The sequence below is a fragment of the Trichinella spiralis genome (assembly GCF_000181795.1).
Source record: "Trichinella spiralis strain ISS 195 chromosome Unknown Scfld6, whole genome shotgun sequence".
Classification (NCBI taxonomy): Eukaryota; Metazoa; Nematoda; class Enoplea; order Trichinellida; family Trichinellidae; genus Trichinella; species Trichinella spiralis.
The window spans coordinates 2,614,258-2,632,051 of NW_003526945.1; the positions used below are offsets into that span (position 1 = coordinate 2,614,258).

A 17,794-nucleotide genomic window follows, 5' to 3' on the forward strand; every position below is an offset into this window, starting at 1 on the left:
GCGGAAAATTGTCGATGTTGAAAGCTTAGAAGTGAACAAAAATTCATATATATATATTTTTTTTTGAAACAAAAAAGCAATATTTTGTTTAGATGGACTTTTGGACACCGCTAACGGATTTGGATAATTACGATAAACCAATAATTGCATTCGTGCCACCATCATCTGTGAATTTATTAATAGAAAGTCTTGAAAAGTCGAAAATATCCTACAGTAATATCACCGATGTCTTCCGAAAGTAAATTCAAAATGTTAATTTAAAATATCAAAAAATCAGTTTATCTTTTTTTATCTTTCAAAATATATTGTTAAACAGCAATGTTTTTAAAAAATTAGAATTTTCAAAATTCCACATTACTTAATTCATACGTAATTAATTGTTGTTTTGTCATTTTATAGACATTTCAATAATCATGTACAAATGTTGAAGGACAAGAAGCATAAAATGAAAACTTCAAAAATATTATCCACTTTTGCATTAAATGAATACCACACACTTGCTGAAGTATGATATACTTTCATTATGCAAATTACAAATAAAATGTTCAGATTCACTGGTACATGCAAGCTCTGAGCCGAAAGCATCCACAAATTGTAAAGTTGATCAACATTGGCTATTCTTCTGAAGGCAGACCATTGTTGGCTGTTAAAGTAAAATTTCGGATTTAAGAATTTCAGATTTTACATTTCATTAAACAGGTTGGCAGAAAATTTGCAAAGAATTCAATTTGGATAGATGCTGGGATGCACGCTCGGGAATGGATCGCGCCGGCAACTGCCGTATATCTTTTACATGAAGTATTTTCTTTCATACTGCAAACTTGATGTCCTTTTTACAAATATATTTATTCATTTCAGAATTTTTCACGAAATAATAACATGCTTTTAATATTTACATCTTATGAAATAATATTTAATAAAGCAAAAATTATTTAATTAAATAAATTATATAATTAATATAAATTTCATTAAAATTGGAGAAAAGATGAACTTAATTAACTATGTACTCACTGTGTTTTCGGTACAATCACAGTATTTTAAAAACATTGATCAAAATTGATTCAAAACTACTTTTTATGTGATAAGATGATAAATATTATTTTTAGCTTGCTGAGAATTATGAAAATACGAAAGAAATTCAATTCATTTTGAACAAATACAGCTTTTACATATTACCTGTGGTTAATCCAGATGGATATGATTATTCTTGGAAATCGGTATGCGTAAAGGAATTTTAAAAGATAAACTTGCTTTAATATATTTCTTTTAGGAGCGATTCTGGCGTAAATCCAGATCCAAGCACAATTGTACGTTTTGGTCGTGCTGTGTGGGAGTTGATTTAGATAGGTATGTCAAATATTGCTCATATTTTTATTATTGCAAAGCATTTAATGATAGTTTATCAAAGAACAAAAATATAAAATTTGCAAAGCCAATTGCTTCATTTTTTCAACAGTGTTTGATTTAGTACATTAATTTCTTTTCGCACTGGAATTCATTCATGAATTTTAGAAACTTTAATATAAGTATCGACTTACGAGGACATCCGTGTCGCCCAGATTACCCCGGACCATTTCCTTTTTCGGAATCAGAGACCAGAGCTGTTTCAAAGTTTCTTTCTGAAAATCAGCAGCGCATCCTGCTCGCTATATCTCTGCATTCATTTGGAAAATTGTTGACAGTACCATACAGTTTTAAAAGTGATGAAGTAGAAAATTCAAATTTTCAAGTAAATTAATTTAATATTTTAGTTTTTTATCCATATTTGTAAGCATATTTTCTGCTAACATTCCGTTATAGACTTACACAGCTCGACACTTTTTACAAGCTACGGCATTCAAAAATGAATTTTATACTTTTACACAAGCCTACAACAACTATAGTACGTGAATAATCGAAACTGTATTAGTATAATTCTTTTTGTGAAACGCATGTAATCTGGGCTTCATTTTAGAATTCAGCATCGGTCAAGAAATGGATTGGATACGTTTATTTACAAGTATAAATTACATGTACAGTAATTATACATTTATGCTAATTTAATGAAATTTAGATATCTCATTAGCCTATTCTATTAAACTTCCTCCAACGCCAAATGAGCCCTATGGATTTTTGCTTCCTGAAGATCACATAGTTCCTGTCAGCATTCAAGTGAGATACTACAACATTTTTATTTTGCATTAAACTTTTGTAAATTTTATTTGATTTAGGCATTTGAAGGCATTTTGAATATGGTAAAAAGCCTTAATTATCTTTATTAACAAAATTAATCAAATCAGAGATGAAATTGTTCTATATGTTTTGTAGTTAAATTTTTGACAATTAAAAATCACTTTGCAAATGAATATTCACTAGATTTTCATGAAGGTTGAAGTTTACATTAAAATCAAACAAGACGGCTAATAAACGCAAGCGATTACCTTTGAAAATTAAAAAAAAGTTATGGAAAATGTCTCTAAAATCTTGCAGTGACATAACTTTATCATATACAATTGAAAACTTGTAATTTTAATCTATATCTTAATTTATGAAGGTTTCCTAGTGTATTAAATGTTTCATTTAAGCATTTAAACAAGATAAAAACAAAGCTATAAAGTATTATTCTAGTATTGTGATACTATTAAAAACAGTCAACAATTTCAAGTACAGTAGAAACAATTTGAATATGAAAAAAATGAAAGCACGAAAAGCTTTAAATTTTCAAAATTTTTTTGCATTAACAGATGAACAAAATATTATTTACATTTATTACTCCTTTATATAAATAATTGTTGATTTTTAACAACTAATTTATCAAAAGTTGTGAATAGTGTTTTGAGTATACTGTTTAAGAGGAAAATGATAAAGCAGTTTGCCAAATTTAGTCACAATAAGTTATACAGTTCTTTTTTGAATCATATTTTCACATTGTAACATAAAATTATGTATATTATGCTGTTGTCATGAAATAATACACTGCAGTGGTATGTAATTGCTTACATTCAATTCAGAAGAGTTTGATGCAATTGCGTGTAGTTTAACATTATTCTTTTAATCATTAAAATAAAATATTTTAAATATTTAATTATTGCACAATTTATGTATTAAATGTTTTTAAATAATATCTTTTTTGCAATTAGAAATATGAAAAAGCCGCATATTTTTTACTTCTTAAAAATAATACTTGATAATAATATTATTATAACTTACTGTAATTAATGTGAACTCGTCCGGAGAGGAGTGCATGTTTTGCAACGTTTGTATGTTTTATTTCTGGTATGATTATTTCTCTTCTTTTCAATATTTGCTAGCTTCAGTTGTACTTTGCATTTCTCTGCATGATGATCAATTTTCGCTAAGTAACTGATGTTCTTCATTCAGGTTGCATTGATGTTCATTCGATCTGTTTTTATTCTGGTTAATGGACTCGAAATTTAATTATGTTTACTTTATAATTTGAAAAAAAAACTTTAATTTTTGGCTCTATACATAATTTGATTTTTTTTATTTTGTGAATTGTTATTTTAAAATATTTATCGATTTTTACTGTCCGATGGTTGAGTAAAATGTTTGAAGATTCCTTTTTCAACTCTATCAGTTAGTTTTCTTTTTTATTTTGCTATGACCGATAAATAAATACAGTTTTACGCCGTTAATTAGCTAATTTTTGCAAGAATTTGTAATATCCTGTTTTATTTGTTTGTTTTTTTGTATAACAATTTCCTCCTCGATCAACTCATCTGTTCATTATTGATAAATCAGCAGAAGAGAGACATCGTGTTTTCTTATTTTTCTTATTAATTTTAATCATTTTTGTATTCTTCAGCTGAAGTTATTGTTGCAACTGTACAAGTTGAAGTATCATATTGTCGTTTGCTTTCTGTTTGCACAGTGCAGCCGTTGTTAGCTTATTGCATTGTAACTCTTTTGATTGGTTTTCCCTTAATTGTTAACCGAAGTTCAGCTGTGAATCGATTTCTGACAGTTGCTGACCGTTCATTGTGTTTACGTAGAGTTTCTTGTTGATTTGTAGATTTATGGCTTGTTCTGTATGCAATTGTCGCCCGCCTGGAAATATGCTTTATTATTATTATTATTATAATTATATTATTATTTTTTAGACATCCGATGGTTGAATACTGGACTTCACGATTTTGTCAACTTATTTTCTTTTGCCTATTTGTTATTGGCAATATACATGCCTTAAATGGTGTGTACGATTTGGATTTAAAGATGCCCGGAAAAATGCCATCAAAAGTATGATTTTTTATATTTATTTTAATATTAAAAAAATGTTTTTTCCTGTTACAAATGAATTCTTGGTTGCAAAGCAGTTTCACTCTAGCGTTTCAGTGTTTGAAAGTACGCTTGTTTTATATTTTACCAATAGTATTTTGTCTGTGGTCATAAGTGAAGCAATCGCGCTTAGCAATATTAAATTGTATTTGTATTATATTTTTGTAAATTTTTTTAAGAAAAAATTTCTTTTCACATTTTTAATTTCAGTTTAAATTTGGAATATTTTTGATTTTTTGATTTCTTTCACTAATGGAATGATTTTGTAGAAAATGATATCAATTTAGCTTGCGATTCAGTTTCCTCTCAATTATGTAATGTACATTTATCTTGTTTGCATTTCGTACGTGATTTTATACGCGTAGTTTCCATATAATTGTTGTTTTCTGAATTTTGCAGAATTGTATTTTATTTGGTTTTGTAATTTTTAAACGTAGATTAGTTTATTTAGTTTAACAGCTGTTGTTTAAGATCAGGTGTATGATGGAAAATTTGTTCCTATCATCTCAATAGAAATACAATTTTGCCTCATCGAGCATGTAAATTGTACACGGAAATCGGTTGAAGTAGTTGTCGATAAATTTTTGACGTAAAAGAAACGCTTTGATTTTCAAGCTAATCGATTAAAAACAATGCTAACTAATTTTGATGCCTGATTTCAAAGGCTGGTGGTCACTTTTGGATGTAGTTATGGATTCATGGATGTAGTTTTCTTTCAGGATTAATGAAAAATTGTCTTTATCTTGTATGCTTTTTTTAATTTATTATAAAAAAAACATATTGGGAGCACTGGAAGAATTTCTTTTTTCCTGTTTTTATCATTTTTCGATTTTTGTTCAACTCGATTTGAAAAGGTTTGTTTCTCATTATCAGTTTTTATTTTACTTTTCATTTTCATTTGATTTCATTTGAATCAAATCAGTTGAAATTGGTTGAAAATGAACTTCATAAAAAATTTTATTAGAAAATATGGAAATCGACGATTGTGGGTTGAGCTTTTTTTTTCAATTTATTAATTTTCTTCTTATTCTTAGTTTAAGATTATAATGTTAATTAATGGTAAGAATCTTTCGTTGCTTCATGCGTCGGGGTTCTTGTTTATTGATTTTTAACTGTTGTGTAAGGATAGCGCAGTTGTGTTTGCCAGTGATAAATAAGTTTACGTGCACCAGCAGTAAAATACACTTACATACACAATTGTTTCCTTATTAACTGTATTTATGGTTGATCGATTGTAAATAGGCTATTTCAAAGCAACTTTTGTATGGTTGTAAAAAAAAAGAAAACGAGAATACTTCTTCGGATGTTTTATTTCCTTTTTCAATGATGCTCTGTCGTTTGAATGGGTGTGGCTTTTGTTTATAATATATGCGAGTTATTGATTGACTAAATTAATTATCATCTTCTCCAGCAGTACTTATTATTAAATGGTACTCGTAGTATCTGTCGTATAAGTTTACCGAGAAGTGCAAAATCATCATTGTTTTAAAGCAAACAGTCTTGAAGAAAATGAATGATATTTTATTTGCTTTTTTGCATTGTACTCGGTTAATTGATTTTTAAGAGAAGAAATTTTGAAAAATAAAATTAAAATATTCCTTCAACGATTATCATTTGCTCACCCTCTTGAACATTATCGATTTATCAAAAATTTCATTTTATCACATCAAAAGTTTTTATTTATTTTAGTATAATTCGATTTGATTTGATTTTCATTTTTCAACATTTGTCACAATACTGTATGTGTGTTCAATAGTGTGTAGCAAAATTTGATTTAATATTTTGTTATTTTCATTTTGTCACCAGACGAGCAAATCGAACGGATGCTTTTCATTAGATAAAATAAGCATTGCCATTCATTTTATTTAACACTTTTAGCATGTAGATGAGCACGGTTGAAATCAATAGCAGTAGGAAGTTTAATTTTGTGAGAAAATAGAAATTCAACTGTTGATACTGTTTTTTTTATAATTGTTGAAATGCAATTATTGATGCTTGTCTGCGAGTTAGCATAATTGTTGCATTGAAATAACGAAAGATAATGGTGCATTTTCGTCCAAAACAAAATTATAGCATACTATTCCAAATATTTCACGATAATATATATATATATATATATATATATAATAAATTGATTTTTGCTTTTCTTTTGTGTTTAGGATGAAGAATACATATGCTATGGGATAAAGGTTGAACAGCCTGGTTATATAAGTAATATTTTGTTGTTTGAGATTCATCTGATAATGTCATTGAGGTATACAAGTTGTTTTATTTATTTTTTAGCGGAATTTATTCCAATTGCCGAAGTTAGCCGGGTTCATCATATGATCGTGTTTGGCGCCATGATAAACGACAATGCACCGGGCAGTGTTTGGTGAGTGTTTGGAAATTTTGAGATTCAATTTTCTTTTTTTCTTCATCATCCCATCCTCAGAACAACTCAGTTTTATTTGAATTATTAATTTTCGATTCAGGCCATGTGAAGGCTCTCTCGGTGTACCGAGTGCGAAAATTCTTTACGCTTGGGCAAGAAATGCCCCAGCGTTGAAAATGCCAAATGGAGTTGGAGTGCCGATCAGTGGCAGCAGCACTGTCAACTATTTGATTTTGCAAATGCATTACAATCTGAAATTTATCGGTAATTTATTTATTTATTTATTTTTATTTTTATTTTTATTGTGAATTTTCATTTAATTCAAGGCAGTGTGCTCGATTATTCCGGTGTGACGATGAAAGTCACTTCCAATCATCCTACTTATGTCGCAGGGGTTTATATACTTTATGCAGATGGATCGGTTTCAATTCCACCCAAAATTTCAGGTACATTTCAAATTAAATTAAAAAACAATTTTTTAATACTTATTTTTCAGAATTTCCGATGAATATTTCGTGCGCAGTTGAAGAGGATGTCATAATTCATCCTTTTGCTTATAGAACACATGCACACTCACTGGGTAGGTGATTTGGATTTGTTTTTGAATTGTTCAGTAGAAATCAGTTTTATTTATTTGAAATTAAATTTCATTATTAATTTTTAGGCAGAATAATAACCGGATATAAATACCGTGACAACAAGTGGACTTTGATTGGAAAGGGTAATCCACAGTGGCCACAAGTAAACGAACAAACTTTCATTTTTATGCAATTTGAATTGAAAAAACAAAATTTAATATTAATCAGTATATTTTCAATTCATATGATATTATTTATTTTCATATTTTTAAAATTAAATATGAAAAATACTGTCGTTGATCGTAAACATGATAGTCAAGTTAATGAGAAATATCCGTCAGTTGAATTTGAAATTGATCTTTTTGTTTTTATATCTGCAGTGGTTTTATCCGGTGAAAGATAAAATAACCATAACAAAAGGTGACACCATTGCTGCGCAGTGTATATTCGATTCAACATCACGCGGGAACACAACTCAAATAGGGTTGGACTTTTTTTGGCGATTTGTTTTTTTCATAAATATTTTTAACTTAACTTTGCACATAAGCATGTTAAATTTGCAATTTGAAAATGCGTGTTATATTTTGTTTTTCTCTAGTGCCCATGGGATGGATGAAATGTGCAACTTTTATATGTACTATTTTGTCGAACTGAAGCATTTGGATGTGTTGGAAGATTTTTCGGCTTGCGGTAGTTCTGCCGATGAGAGTCTCTTTTCAGAATATCCAGCTGACGCGAACAAACCATTGCCGCCTAACCCAGTTTTTGAGAAACAAGCGAAAATGGTCGCCGAGCGTTTTGGTACTTGTTTGTTTATTATTATGCAAATTTTCTGCTTTTCTTTTCTCAATAATGGTAATAATGTTAATGATTTCCAATAGGACCAGAATTGATTGCTGACTGGTTGCAATCATTGGACGTGGCGATTGGTCAAATATCTGGAATTGCAATAGATGGTGATGACAATGTGTTGATATTTCATCGCGGACCTCGCATTTGGGATGAACAGTAAATTTGGGAATGTTTGTTTGCATGTGTTCTAAAGCCTTGGATTTGGATTTAGATCTTTCGATTTGAATAATATGTTTCTTCAACAAGACAAAGGTCCAATTCGAAACGACACGGTACTTGTCATAAGCCCTGCTGGGAAGTTGTTGAAACGCTGGGGTGGTGGCTTGTAAGCAAGCAGTTCTTGTTCTTGTTGTCGTTGCTGTTTTCTGCAATAAATCCATTTACCATTTCAGATTCTACATGCCGCATGGAATATATGTGGATCATAAGAAAAAGCTGTGGCTTACGGACGTCGCTTTGCATCAGGTGTTTCGGTTTGATTTTGAAAGCAACACGGAAGAGTTGATTTTGGGCAAACGTTTCATTCCGGGCGGTAATCTGGAATTGTTTTGCAAGCCGGCCGCCGTTGCAGTTTCCAAAGATGGTTTGGTTTTTGTCGCCGATGGATATTGCAATAGTCGAGTGATGAAATTCAGCTATGATGGCAAATTTTTACAAGCTATTGATCTGTATACTATCGAAGGTGATGAACTGATATTTTTTGTTTGAAAAATTATTCATATCTTGTTGTTCATAGGTCATCGAAACGCACTTGACTACATGCAAGTAGTGCATTCATTGGCAATTAATGATGAAAAGCAGGAACTGTTGGTCACGGACAGGGAAAACTCGCGTTTGGTGATTTTCAAGTTCAACGGCACTTTTTCTGGATTTATCAGAGAAAAGCACATGCGCGGCGCCCTTTACGGTGTTACCTATTGCCCTAAAAGTAATTTTAAATTGTTGTTTTTTGTTTGCATACATATTTTTTAAATTCAAATGCAAATTTAAGTGAACGTATTTTATGTGATCAACAATCAACTGAGTAGAGAAACGGTGGCACCAGTTGAAATTCGGGTGTTTGCATTCGAGTCGGAATCGTACAGACTGCTTTATTCATTTAAGCCGGATAATTTTGTTTGTTTTCATTATTATTATTTTGTTGTTGTTTGATTTATTTAAAAGAAACTTTCCAGGACTTCAAGAACACCCATTCTATTGCATGCAGTTTGAATTGTTCAAATATTTATATAAGTAAGTTGACATTATTTATTTATTTTTGAAATATTCAACTGACAAAAGTTTTGTTCGTTTAATAATAATTTTATTATTGCTTTAGGCCATGGACTTCCAAATACGGTGTTGAAATTTAACATTCACGCAATCAGTAAGCATTGAAAGAGATTGTTTTCTATTGATGCTTTTTTTTTGATTTTCTTGTTTCCTTCTGTAGGCAGTCCTATTCATGTAGAAAGGAATGTCGATAATGCGAATCTGTTGATGGAATCTAGAAATGAATTGTCGTTGTTTGATTCGCACACATTTTACACAACCGTCATCTTGTGCATGGTTGCCGCCATCATTCTCGCCATGGCAATAGCAGCGATCATGGTCGGCTGTCGTGTTTTAAATCGTCGTCAAGGCAGCAGTTGTACTCAATTTGGACTTTGATTATTATTAATTTTTAATATTATTAATTTTTTTCCTATTTTCAGCTAACAGAGACAAATCGAACCACCCGTTGTTGAAAAATTCAAAATGGAGACAAGTAGGTTGTTTGTTTTGTTGCTGTGTTCTGGTAAAATATATTTTTTCCATTTGATAAGGGGTTTCAACCTCTGAGTACTGAAGATATCGATGCAGTCGATTACACCTCGGACGACAGTGATGATAGGGAAGATCTACTGTATTCCAGTTCGCAGATGAGGAAAACTTCTGACCTGTGATTGATTCACTTTGCTTTTGCTTTCGTCGTTCGTTTCTATTGTGTCATTGCTTCTTCGCTTTGCCATTGATTTTGCTTCTTTTTATTTTCATTTTTCTATTTTTTCTCTTTTTCTCTTTTTCTTCACACTATTGTTGTTTTATGGTCATTGATGTGCCAGAGTATGCCGTATTATTTGTATTATTTGTCCTCTTGCATGCTGATGATTTTCTTTTCTTCGTCGAAGATCAACTTTCTGTGGCCCATTGAGTTTTTATTTTTTATATGATCAGCAGCTACGAAGGAAGAAGTGTTGTTTGTGTTTTTTCTTTATTTTTTGTTCTTGCAACGATGCAGTTCAGTGAAAGAGAAATTCTACGCACAAAGGCAAACGTACGAAGCTGAAGACCAACCTATTCTTTTACACATTTATTGGTTGCTGAACGTTTAACGACAAAATGCAAGCATCAATGAGAAGAAAAGAGAAAATTTTCCACTCTTTTATTTGACATCTATACTTCAGAGCATTTGCAAAAATTTTTCCAAACCAACAAATATGAAGAATACAACAGGATGCAGTTGTTAGCAATGATCATATTGATGATTTTAGTATGACAGTAAAGTTTGCCTTTGTGAAGTCACAATTTTTTTCCAACAAATGGCTTTTTTATTCATTCATATTCAATGAACTACGAATGTAAAATATGAACCTGAATTTCTTAATTTTGTACTTACAGTATACAGTAAAATTCTGTTTGCGAAATTGCACGTCGAATACAGTCATCAAATATATTATTTATTAAAGGCAAGTGATTGGAATGCAATATTCAACATTTACTAATGTTAATTGTTATTTTTAAATTTTATATTTCAATTTATTTTTCAAATTTCAAATGTCCTTCAGACATTCTTGACTGATTGCATTACTAAATACTGTATTGTATTCAAGTTAGACTGCCGCTAGGAAAAATTTAATGCAGTAATTGTGTGAAATAAATTTTAATTTTTATGAGGTATTTCATAAAAGATAGTATCACGAATACAGTTGTAATTTTTGATTTTTTTACAATACACTGATGCATAACGATCTGTTAGACTGATTGAAGTAAAGATAATTTGGCATTTGAGAAAACTTTCAAACATCGACTTGAATATAAAATGTTGATGTTACTTGAATCTTTGGTTAAACTATTTGGTGGTTGTGAAAAATATTACTGTATTCCAAATTTGTAAATGTAGCCATTAGTAAAATGTAAAACAAATTGGTTGTTCAGTTGTTGAATTTCATTCCTGTTTCAGTGAATCATTAATCTTTTAGAAATGTCTTTTTTTGTAAATAATTTGATTTAATTGTGATACCATTTGACAAATCGATATTTATTTTGTTATTTGAATCATTATTATTTTAATTAACAAAGCTATTATTTTAATTTAATATCAGTATGTAGGTGTATTTGGAAATAAGTGAGCTTGTTGAATCGTACGACTGTGCATTTTTAGTTCATGCAATTCGTTTCTAAGCATGGTTATGTTCACCTTTTACTGATCATTCCCAGTGAACTTTTGATGAAAATCAGAAAGTTGCTAAAGTTAAATGTAAAGTCGGTTGAATATTTATTGAAGTTGTAGCTGCTGAATTAGCCTTTTCCCTAACATATAACGAATATGATTATTTCAATGATCATTGCTTTGATTGTTAGTTTGATATGTTAAATGAATTGCAATGTTAACAAGTTTTATTACATTATAATATTATTTCTGTTTTATTCTTCAAAATGTACATTGCTTCGTAAATGTAAATGGGTCGTGATTTTTTTTAATTTTTCTAGAATCCTTGAAGAACATATAAAAAAAGATATTCAGGTAATTGTATAAGTGATAGCTTTATGTATAATAGCAACGAAAATGTTGAGATTGTTTTTGATTTTCGAATTTTTTTCTAATAAAAATAGTAATTTTTCAAAAATATTACGACAGCTTTTAAATTAATATGATAAATAAAACAATAAATTCAGTAATTTAACAAAGTATATTAATAAATTGTTTTTATTATAAAAATGCAAATAATCAAAGTATTATCTAGTTTTGCGATTGGAGCTAGTTTCTGTCATTTATAGTTCTGAAAACTGATCCTGTGCATGACTGGTGAATTATTTTCTGAACTATGACTGCGTTGATGGTATTTCTAGTTGGTGCATAAATTTCTGTGTAAAACTGTTTGTACACTTTTCCATTGGTGTCAGTGTTGTTAGTTGTACATGATAATGCACCTGATTGTGTGTTCTTTTTTCTTTAATAGTTCAACTGCCATATTCAGTTGATTAATTGATATACACATATATTTTTTACAATTTTATTTTCAATTTTTGTAGTTATTTTTATATATTTATTCATTTTTAGTTGCAAAAAGTGGCAAAAATGCCAGCTACAGAATCCTGCATTCGTTTAACGTAAACAAAGGACCACATTTTTATTGCTGCGTAATCAAAATTTAATCAAATCAAAAAAGAAAAGGTGAGAATTTATTTATTTGATTTTACTTATTTGAAATTAAAATTAAAAAATTTCTTACACAACAGAATGGACTCTTATTGTGATGTACAGTTTTGATATTGATAGTGGAAGTTGCGAAATTTGTATAATTTTAATATATATATTACTTTGTTCATTGAATCGCACGCAAATGACTATTTATCTTTTATGATCAGAATAAATAAATTCACAAAATAAACAAATGAGAAGTTATAATTTTGAAATAAGGCGATTTTCTCATAATTTATGAAAATTTATTCAACAAGTTTTACAGTACTTCTGATAGCGATTGATTATCTTCAGCAGAGCAAAAGTCGGTTCAACAATCGCGAATTGTTTTTAAAAATGGTGTTTTTCTGCTATTTTTTTTTTTGAAAAAATTATTATATTGATTTCAGTTTATGAGCAAGTGTATTTTTAGACAATCTCTTGAATATGAAATACCGGACGTTGTCTCAGTTGAAGTTGCTGATTTGGAAAAATATGCTGCTTCAGAAGCGTTCCTTGATGTGGACTTTGTTGGAACTGGGCATACCGATGTTGTTCGTTGTCATTTTGCTTGTTCTCAGACAACAAGTGGACAGTGCTTCTCGTCAAGCTGTCGAATATGCGGACTTTTCCATAACGGCTACTGTAGACGATTTTTACGAGCCAGTCGACGGTGAACCGATCCATTCTGTATGCTTCAGCCCGGTGCAGCTTTACTTCACACCGAAAAACAACCTTACAATTCAAATAATGAGCATTGTTAACAGTCGATTGAGACTTTTGTCAAAAGGTTGATTGAAATTAACTTTCTGTTTCATTCCAAAGCCAATGTTTGTTTTTTACTCAGCTTATGAAAATGAACATACAATGGTTGAAGACATTATGAAAGAATTGAATCAGCTCGACTTGTGCGGCTGTTCAGCTTACGGTAAGCTTTTATTTTTTTTTTTCGTATTTGTAAAATGTCGTTTATTTGTTTATTTTTTGTTAATAGGTGCTGTTGTGTTTGAAGAAGGATTCCTTAATGAGGCGGGATTGGGAGAAGAATTGAAATACAAAATTCGACTTAGCAATACACCGAGAAACTCGCAATCCAGGCGTGGCACTTGGAACATTGGGCAAGCGAGTTTGTTCAACGTCGGACATGGGTGGAAAACAAATGCACTGTATGCATTTCCACCTCAGAATGGACCTCGTCAGAGCAATTCAACGGATGGTGGTAAACCAGGTATACATACACATAAATGAATTGTAAATTATCTCTATCTTATGTATTTCATATTGTTATTATTATGTAACATTGCAAAATTTCACTGATGAATTCACTAATTTAATAATTTGTGGGTGTTTTTTTACAGGATATTGGCGAGAGGGATTTTTGATTCTTCAACACGCAATTGACAAAGCTATTATCCGTATGCTGGCTTCAAATGTTACTGACGTGGATAAATTTCACGTGCATCTAAAACGATTTGTTTATCCCCCTTACGTTGATAATCCGTTTATCACCGTGATTCAGCAGCATCTGCCTGTGATTATTCTGTTAAGCTTTGCATTCAGCGTTGTCTACATCTCCAGAACTGTGGTCATGGACAAAGAGTTGCGCGTCAAGGTAAACAACCGCAACTATCATGATTCGAATACACTGAATAGTTGAAATTCAATTGAATTATTCCGCTTGTCGTTCAGGAATATATGCGTGTGATGGGCTTGAAATTTTGGGTTCATTCAGCGGCGCATTTTATCTGCAACTTCCTCAAGCTGGCGTTCATCTCGACCATGTTGACGCTTTTCCTGTGCATCAGCATAAACGACAAGAAAATACTGGTGAAATCGGACCCCAGCGCTGTGTTGTTCTTTTTCTTAATCTATTCGGCTACGTCGGTTTGCTATTGCTTTGTCGTTGGATCGTTTTTCAAAAATGGTACGGTAGAATTTAAGAAGTTCAAGTTCGTATCGGTTTTATTTATTCATTCGTGTTTGTTTGTCATCGTCGTTGTGCAGGCAACGTAGTCGCCGGCTGTACAGGTTTGGTTTGGTGTTCCTTGTATTGGCCGTATTTTTTCATACAGCCTCGTTACGCTTCTGTGCTTCGATCGACCAAACTGTTGACATGTTTGCTTGTGAATTCAGCCATGTCTTATGGTATACAGTTGATTGGTATACTCGAGGGTCAGAGTGAGTTGATTTTTCGTCTCTTTGCTTCCTGTTGTACAGATACCGAACGGACTTTCTTTTCGAATGTTCAAATTTAGATGTTGGTTTGCAGTGGTATAATTTATTTCATCGTGGAACAATGTACAACAATTTGTCAATGATTGAAGTGATTGGCATGCTATTGGTCGATGCTGTGCTGTGCTTGTCGATTGCTTGGTATGTCGAAGCGGCCAAACCTCGGTACAACTCAATCAGGCAATTTATTTCGGTAAATTTATTACAATTGTTTGCCACTTTTTATTATAATAGAATCTGTTTGTTATATAATGTTTTCAAGTATTTGTTTATTTTGATAAAAAATATCTCAGTCAAAATTTTGTCATAAGTTATTCGGCAGCAGACGAAGAAAAAATTCGATTGGACAAGTAAGCAGCGAATCGTCTGCATCGAACAGTGCAGTTGGTCATTTTGAAGACTGCGACAATCCTGCTCGAGTGACAGTTTCTATTCGCAAGCTTTACAAAGTGGGCTGTTATTATTTGTTTGTTTGTTTGTTTGTACATGCAGTTTTTATAGATATATGAAAATCAATCATCTGGCAGAAAAACAGCTGTTGAAGATTTGACGTTGGATTTATATTACGGTCAGATTACTGCTCTGCTTGGTCACAACGGTGCGGGCAAAAGTACGACCATATCGATTCTAACAGGTAGCAAGCATCAATTTTTAAATTATAAATGGTTATTTTTTATTTATTTATTATTATTGTTTTCAGGTGTGCTAGCTCCTAGTTGTGGTAGTGTCACAATCAACGGTATGGATATGAGGAAACATTTTGATAAAATACAAACAACTTTGGGCTATTGTCCCCAGTATAATCCACTGTTTGCTTGTATGACAGTTTACGAGCATTTGAAATTCTACTGCAAGGTGAATGTGAATGAAGTGTTTGAATTTTTGACAAATTTTCACCTCATTTGTGCGTTTCTTCAGCTAAAGGGAAGACAACTGATGCCGACCGAAGTGGATCGTTTGTTGCATTTGTTGAACTTGGAGTCGAAGCGCCATTCGCTGGCTGATCACTTGTCGGGAGGCATGAAGCGGAAATTGTGCGTTGCTATTGCATTGATCGGTGGCTCTGAGGTATTTATTGTACTGTAAGAAGGGGAGGGGGAGGGAGAGGGGGGAATTGTGCAACATTGCAAAAATTGAAAGTTGTCATTATTTCGTGAGGTGGTGCTGTTGGATGAACCTACGACAGGCATGGACCCGCGCGCAAGACACGACGCCTGGCAGCTGTTGCTCGAAGAGAAGCAGTACAGGACGATGCTGTTGACAACACACTTTATGGAAGAAGCGGATTTGCTCGGTGATCGAATTGCCGTACTGTCCAACGGCACTTTGCAGTGCTGCGGCACGAGCTTCTTCCTCAAGCGACAGTTTGGTAAAAGAAACTCAAGTTGCGGTGTATTCTTGGTTCTTTTCTCAAAGTTGCGATTGTTCTGCAAACAGGCGATGGTTACCGACTGAAAGTGATTTTCAAATATGCCGGCAAAGAGAAGGCGGAACAGTTGTTGAAATTGATCGAAGAATACATCCCGGGCGCGCAGTTGTCCAACTGCATTGGCACGGAAGCAATTTACACCGTGCCGTTGATCAAGGGTCCGAAATTGCACGCGCTTTTTGCAAGCATCGAACAAAAGCTCGACCAGTACGACGTCGAATCGTTCGGCTTGTCCATTGTTACAATGGAGGAGGTGTTTCTGAGAGTCAGTCCCAAAGAACCGGCCGTCGATAACGGCCAAGCTCACCTCTCAGCGCTAGCTGATGAACTTGATCACAGTAAGCAGTTATTTGTAACATATAATAATAAATGGGTGGGGGAAGAATTTTTCATTTTGAAAAGCCATCTTAGAACTGGAAACACTGAACAGAAGAAGTCGGTTGAACAAGGGCTTCAAGTTGGCCAGGCAGCAGTTTTGGGCGTTGGTGGTGAAGAGGACGCTGGACGCGGTACGCAATGGTCGACTGTTGTTGGTGCAGTGGGGCGTGCCGGTGCTGTTCGTCGCGGTGGCGTTGGCGATCAATCGCTGCTTGCCCGACGAACGCCACTCCCCCGCACTGCCTCTGACAGTGGAGACGTACGGTCCGACGCGCATAGGCGTCTACAGCGACGCACGGCTAGACGGGCTCCTGGCCGACCAGTATCGGCTTCAGTTTTCCACCGAACAGACGGTCGAACTGGTCGACGACGGTAATTTCACCAGATTCGTGCTCGAACGGATCGAACTGTCCGACCAGGCTCTGTTCGACCGGCGCTACGTGGTCGGGGCGTCGTTCGAAGCCGGCTCCAACGGCACCGTCCACTTGACGGGCCATTTCAACAACCAGCCCCTGCACGCGGTGGCCGTATCTCTCAACGCACTCGACAACGCCCTGCTCAGATACGCCGATGACCACACGGGCGAGGGGCATTGCCGGTCGCTGACGACGGTCAACGAGCCGTTGCCGGCCACCGAGTTCGACCGGCTGGTCAATTGGTTCGAAGTGGGCGTGACGGAGTTCAATTTGGCGTTCAACTTGGTATTCGGCTTCTCCCTGTCGACAGGCACGTTCGTGCTGTTCTCGATTACCGAACGTCGGTCCGGCGCCAAGCACTTGCAGCAGCTGTGCCACGTCGAACCGGCGCTCTTCTGGGTCGCCAACTTCGTCTGCGATTTTGTTGTTTACTTGTTTACTGTTTTTTCTGTGCTGCTGGTGTTCGTCGCTTTCGACGTCGACGTGCTGATCGACGGCTGGCGTTGCTTGCACACGCTGCTCTTGTTCGTCTTGTACGGCTGGGCGACGATACCGTTCATGTACGTGGCGTCGTTTTTCTTCGACTCTGCTACCGCTGGATACGTCAAAATGACCGTCTTTAATTTATTATCTGGTAACACGGTTGTTGCTTGTACTGGTGGTGGGTTGTAATTTGAGCTTTTACCTTTCCAGGCCTCCTGACTCTTGTTGTGATCGCTGTTCTGCTTTTGTTGAACATGACCGACTTGCACGAAACGTTGACATAGGTCTTCATGGCTCTGATACCAACTGTTTGCCTTAGTCAAGCGACTCGATTGCTCACTATTTCTACTATTT

At 33.7% G+C, this 17,794-nt stretch overlaps 5 protein-coding genes across 5 annotated transcripts; all 5 read left to right on the forward strand.

Annotated features, from left to right (window-relative positions):
* The first annotated feature begins 92 nt into the window (after positions 1-92).
* On the forward strand, positions 93-5,387 carry Tsp_08243 (carboxypeptidase O). Its single transcript, XM_003373604.1, has 11 exons — positions 93-238; positions 400-505; positions 550-651; positions 679-798; positions 1,107-1,217; positions 1,271-1,347; positions 1,528-1,729; positions 1,801-1,882; positions 3,806-3,980; positions 4,101-4,236; positions 5,316-5,387. Exons 1-11 carry the CDS (start codon positions 93-95, stop codon positions 5,385-5,387), a joined length of 1,329 nt encoding a protein of 442 aa, XP_003373652.1.
* A 1,061-nt stretch (positions 5,388-6,448) lies between these two features.
* On the forward strand, positions 6,449-8,239 carry Tsp_08244 (peptidyl-glycine alpha-amidating monooxygenase precursor). The gene is made up of 9 exons (XM_003373605.1): positions 6,449-6,464; positions 6,559-6,649; positions 6,750-6,913; positions 6,976-7,095; positions 7,146-7,229; positions 7,314-7,390; positions 7,608-7,711; positions 7,826-8,028; positions 8,109-8,239. Exons 1-9 carry the CDS (start codon positions 6,449-6,451, stop codon positions 8,237-8,239), a joined length of 990 nt encoding a protein of 329 aa, XP_003373653.1.
* Positions 8,240-8,309: 70 nt separating this feature from the next.
* Positions 8,310-10,004, forward strand: Tsp_08245 (peptidyl-alpha-hydroxyglycine alpha-amidating lyase 2). The gene is made up of 9 exons (XM_003373606.1): positions 8,310-8,404; positions 8,472-8,761; positions 8,816-9,007; positions 9,071-9,195; positions 9,255-9,312; positions 9,398-9,445; positions 9,512-9,706; positions 9,774-9,826; positions 9,885-10,004. Exons 1-9 carry the CDS (start codon positions 8,310-8,312, stop codon positions 10,002-10,004), a joined length of 1,176 nt encoding a protein of 391 aa, XP_003373654.1.
* Positions 10,005-12,716: 2,712 nt separating this feature from the next.
* On the forward strand, positions 12,717-13,179 carry Tsp_08246 (conserved hypothetical protein). Its single transcript, XM_003373607.1, has 3 exons — positions 12,717-12,723; positions 12,789-12,862; positions 12,913-13,179. The coding sequence occupies exons 1-3, from the start codon at positions 12,717-12,719 to the stop codon at positions 13,177-13,179; spliced, it is 348 nt and encodes a 115-aa protein (XP_003373655.1).
* Positions 13,180-13,369: 190 nt separating this feature from the next.
* Tsp_08247 (ATP-binding cassette sub-family A member 3) lies at positions 13,370-17,580 on the forward strand. Its single transcript, XM_003373608.1, has 16 exons — positions 13,370-13,430; positions 13,497-13,730; positions 13,861-14,033; positions 14,063-14,114; positions 14,192-14,386; positions 14,444-14,680; positions 14,758-14,927; positions 15,028-15,159; positions 15,236-15,368; positions 15,435-15,589; positions 15,653-15,802; positions 15,893-16,103; positions 16,151-16,508; positions 16,575-16,875; positions 16,927-17,068; positions 17,129-17,580. The coding sequence occupies exons 1-16, from the start codon at positions 13,370-13,372 to the stop codon at positions 17,578-17,580; spliced, it is 3,156 nt and encodes a 1,051-aa protein (XP_003373656.1).
* Positions 17,581-17,794: the final 214 nt, after the last annotated feature.

Coding starts and splice junctions, on each gene's coding strand:
- Tsp_08246 (XM_003373607.1), top strand. Junction 12,863..12,912: donor GCGAATTGTTTTTAAAAATG/GTGTTTTTCTGC, acceptor TATTGATTTCAG/TTTATGAGCAAGTGTATTTT.
- Tsp_08244 (XM_003373605.1), top strand. Junction 6,914..6,975: donor TTACAATCTGAAATTTATCG/GTAATTTATTTA, acceptor ATTTAATTCAAG/GCAGTGTGCTCGATTATTCC. Junction 7,096..7,145: donor AATTCCACCCAAAATTTCAG/GTACATTTCAAA, acceptor CTTATTTTTCAG/AATTTCCGATGAATATTTCG.
- Tsp_08243 (XM_003373604.1), top strand. CDS start 93: ATGGACTTTTGGACACCGCTAACGGATTTGGATAATTACGATAAACCA. Junction 239..399: donor ATCACCGATGTCTTCCGAAA/GTAAATTCAAAA, acceptor GTCATTTTATAG/ACATTTCAATAATCATGTAC. Junction 652..678: donor GACCATTGTTGGCTGTTAAA/GTAAAATTTCGG, acceptor TAAGAATTTCAG/ATTTTACATTTCATTAAACA.
- Tsp_08247 (XM_003373608.1), top strand. CDS start 13,370: ATGGTTGAAGACATTATGAAAGAATTGAATCAGCTCGACTTGTGCGGC. Junction 14,387..14,443: donor TAATCTATTCGGCTACGTCG/GTTTGCTATTGC, acceptor GTAGAATTTAAG/AAGTTCAAGTTCGTATCGGT. Junction 15,369..15,434: donor GACCATATCGATTCTAACAG/GTAGCAAGCATC, acceptor TATTGTTTTCAG/GTGTGCTAGCTCCTAGTTGT.
- Tsp_08245 (XM_003373606.1), top strand. CDS start 8,310: ATGTTTCTTCAACAAGACAAAGGTCCAATTCGAAACGACACGGTACTT. Junction 9,446..9,511: donor ATTTAACATTCACGCAATCA/GTAAGCATTGAA, acceptor TTCCTTCTGTAG/GCAGTCCTATTCATGTAGAA. Junction 9,827..9,884: donor AAAATTCAAAATGGAGACAA/GTAGGTTGTTTG, acceptor CCATTTGATAAG/GGGTTTCAACCTCTGAGTAC.